Genomic DNA, 2022 nt, shown 5'->3' on the forward strand with positions numbered 1-2022 from the left:
CGTTGATGTCTGGAGAGGTTTCATCAGCTTCCCCTGGGTCTGAGCTTCATGAACTCAGCATCAAAACCACCAGAGAGGTCAATAAAACGCCTTGGGCTGGTCCTGCTCAGTACTGAAATGGGGGTTGGCCGGGCGGCAGGAATCTCTGTTCGCTGCTCGGGATGGGCGTCGGGGGGTAAGCAATTGTACTGCATCACTCCTGGTTTCCTATATTATTTTACAATGATTGTTAGTTTCTTTCCCGTTACTGGTCTATCAAACTGTGTCTATCTCAACCCATGAGATTTTTATTCCTTTTTCTCCCTCTTCTCCCTATCCCTCTGCAGGGGATCAGGGGGCAGTGAGTGAAGAGCTGCGTGGTCTTTCCCCCCCAACAAGGCTCATAGGTGAGCTGGCTCTGCTCATGTCACTGCAGTTTGAGGACAACCAGGAGTTTCCTTGAGGTTTTCCTGCAGGAATATGCTGAGCAGCTCCTCTGCGTTACAAGTGGATTACAGATGAGGTAACTAGTGAATGGCAGAAGCTGTAACCCCTTTCCCCAATCCCCGCTGCTGTGGAGCAGGGATGACTCCTTGGGAGCCCACAAGCAGAGCTCTGCTCCTCACGGCACACTTGGCCAGCAACAATGAGAGCTCCAACAAGGGCAATGCAGAAAGCTCCCGCAAATAAGGACACAGGCAAAGTGTGTTTTCGGGGCTTGGGTTTGGAAGGGCAGGCAACGGGAAGGGATTTGCTCAGAGCTGTCCTGACTTGTGAGTGTGCTTTCCTCCTTTGGCAGTACCTCGGGAACAAAGGGATGCGATGTCCAACGGCAGCTCCATCACCCACTTCCTCCTCCTGGCATTCGCAGACACACGGGAGCTGCAGCTCTTGCACTTCTGCCTCTTCCTGGGCATCTACCTGGCTGCCCTCCTGGGCAATGCCCTCATCATCACTGCCGTAGCCTGTGACCACCGCCTCCACACCCCCATGTACTTCTTCCTCCTCAACCTCGCCCTCCTCGACCTGGGCTGCATCTCCACCACTCTGCCCAAAGCCATGGCCAACTCCCTCTGGGACACCAGGGCCATCTCCTACTCGGGATGTGTTTCCCAGGTCTTTTTCTTTGCCTTCTTGATGTCAGCAGAGTTTTATCTTCTCACCATCATGTCCTACGACCGCTATGTTGCCATCTGCAGACCCCTGCACTATGGGTCCCTCCTGGGCAGCAGAGCTTGTGTCCACATGGCAGCAGCTGCCTGGGGCAGTGGCTTTCTCCATGCTCTCCTGCACACGGCCAATACATTTTCAATACCTCTCTGCCAAGGCAATGGCCTAGACCAGTTCTTCTGTGAAATCCCCCAGATCCTCAAGCTCTCCTGCTCAGACTCAGACTACCTCAGGGAAGTTGGGCTTATTGTGTTTGGTGCCTTTTTTTCTTTTGCGTGTTTTGTTTTCATTGTGGTGTCCTACGTGCAGATCTTCAGGGCCATGCTGAGTATCCCCTCTGGGGAGGGACGGCACAAAGCCTTTTCCACATGCCTCCCTCACCTGGCCGTGGTCTCTCTCTTTATCATTTTTGGCATGTTTGCCTACCTGAAGCCCACCTCCATCTCCTCCACAGATCTAGACTTAGTGGTGTCAATTCTGTACTCGGTGGTGCCTCCAGCAGTGAACCCCCTCATCTACAGCATGAGGAACCAAGAGCTCAGGGATGCCCTGACTAAACTGTTGCAATATACTCTATTTCACCCTCAATGAGGTAACTGTCTTTCTCCTACGACTCCCAGCATATTCACAGAAAATAGCAGGACGACCTTTTGTTGATAACCTTTTTACGTGCTTTCTTTGGTAGTTTCTTTCTTTCTTTTCTTTCTTTCTTTCTTTCTTTCTTTCTTTCTTTCTTTCTTTCTTTCTTTCTTTCTTTCTTTCTTTCTTTCTTTCTTTCTTTCGTTCCTTCTTTTTTCCTTCCGATATTACTTGCTTTCTTTTCTCTCTTTCACTGTTTCTCTTTTTCTCTCTTCCTCTTATTTTAGGCTTGTG

At 50.4% G+C, this 2022-nt stretch overlaps 1 protein-coding gene across 1 annotated transcript; it reads left to right on the top strand.

The window, feature by feature from the left end:
- Positions 1 to 819: 819 nt before the first annotated feature.
- On the top strand, positions 820 to 1740 carry LOC134509670 (olfactory receptor 14J1-like; the record flags this gene model as incomplete). Its single annotated transcript, XM_063322250.1, has 1 exon — positions 820 to 1740. A coding segment is annotated over one exon (921 nt), but the record flags the coding sequence as incomplete, so codon positions are not given.
- Positions 1741 to 2022: the final 282 nt, after the last annotated feature.

This window comes from Chroicocephalus ridibundus, unplaced genomic scaffold (assembly GCF_963924245.1).
Source record: "Chroicocephalus ridibundus unplaced genomic scaffold, bChrRid1.1 SCAFFOLD_26, whole genome shotgun sequence".
Classification (NCBI taxonomy): Eukaryota; Metazoa; Chordata; class Aves; order Charadriiformes; family Laridae; genus Chroicocephalus; species Chroicocephalus ridibundus.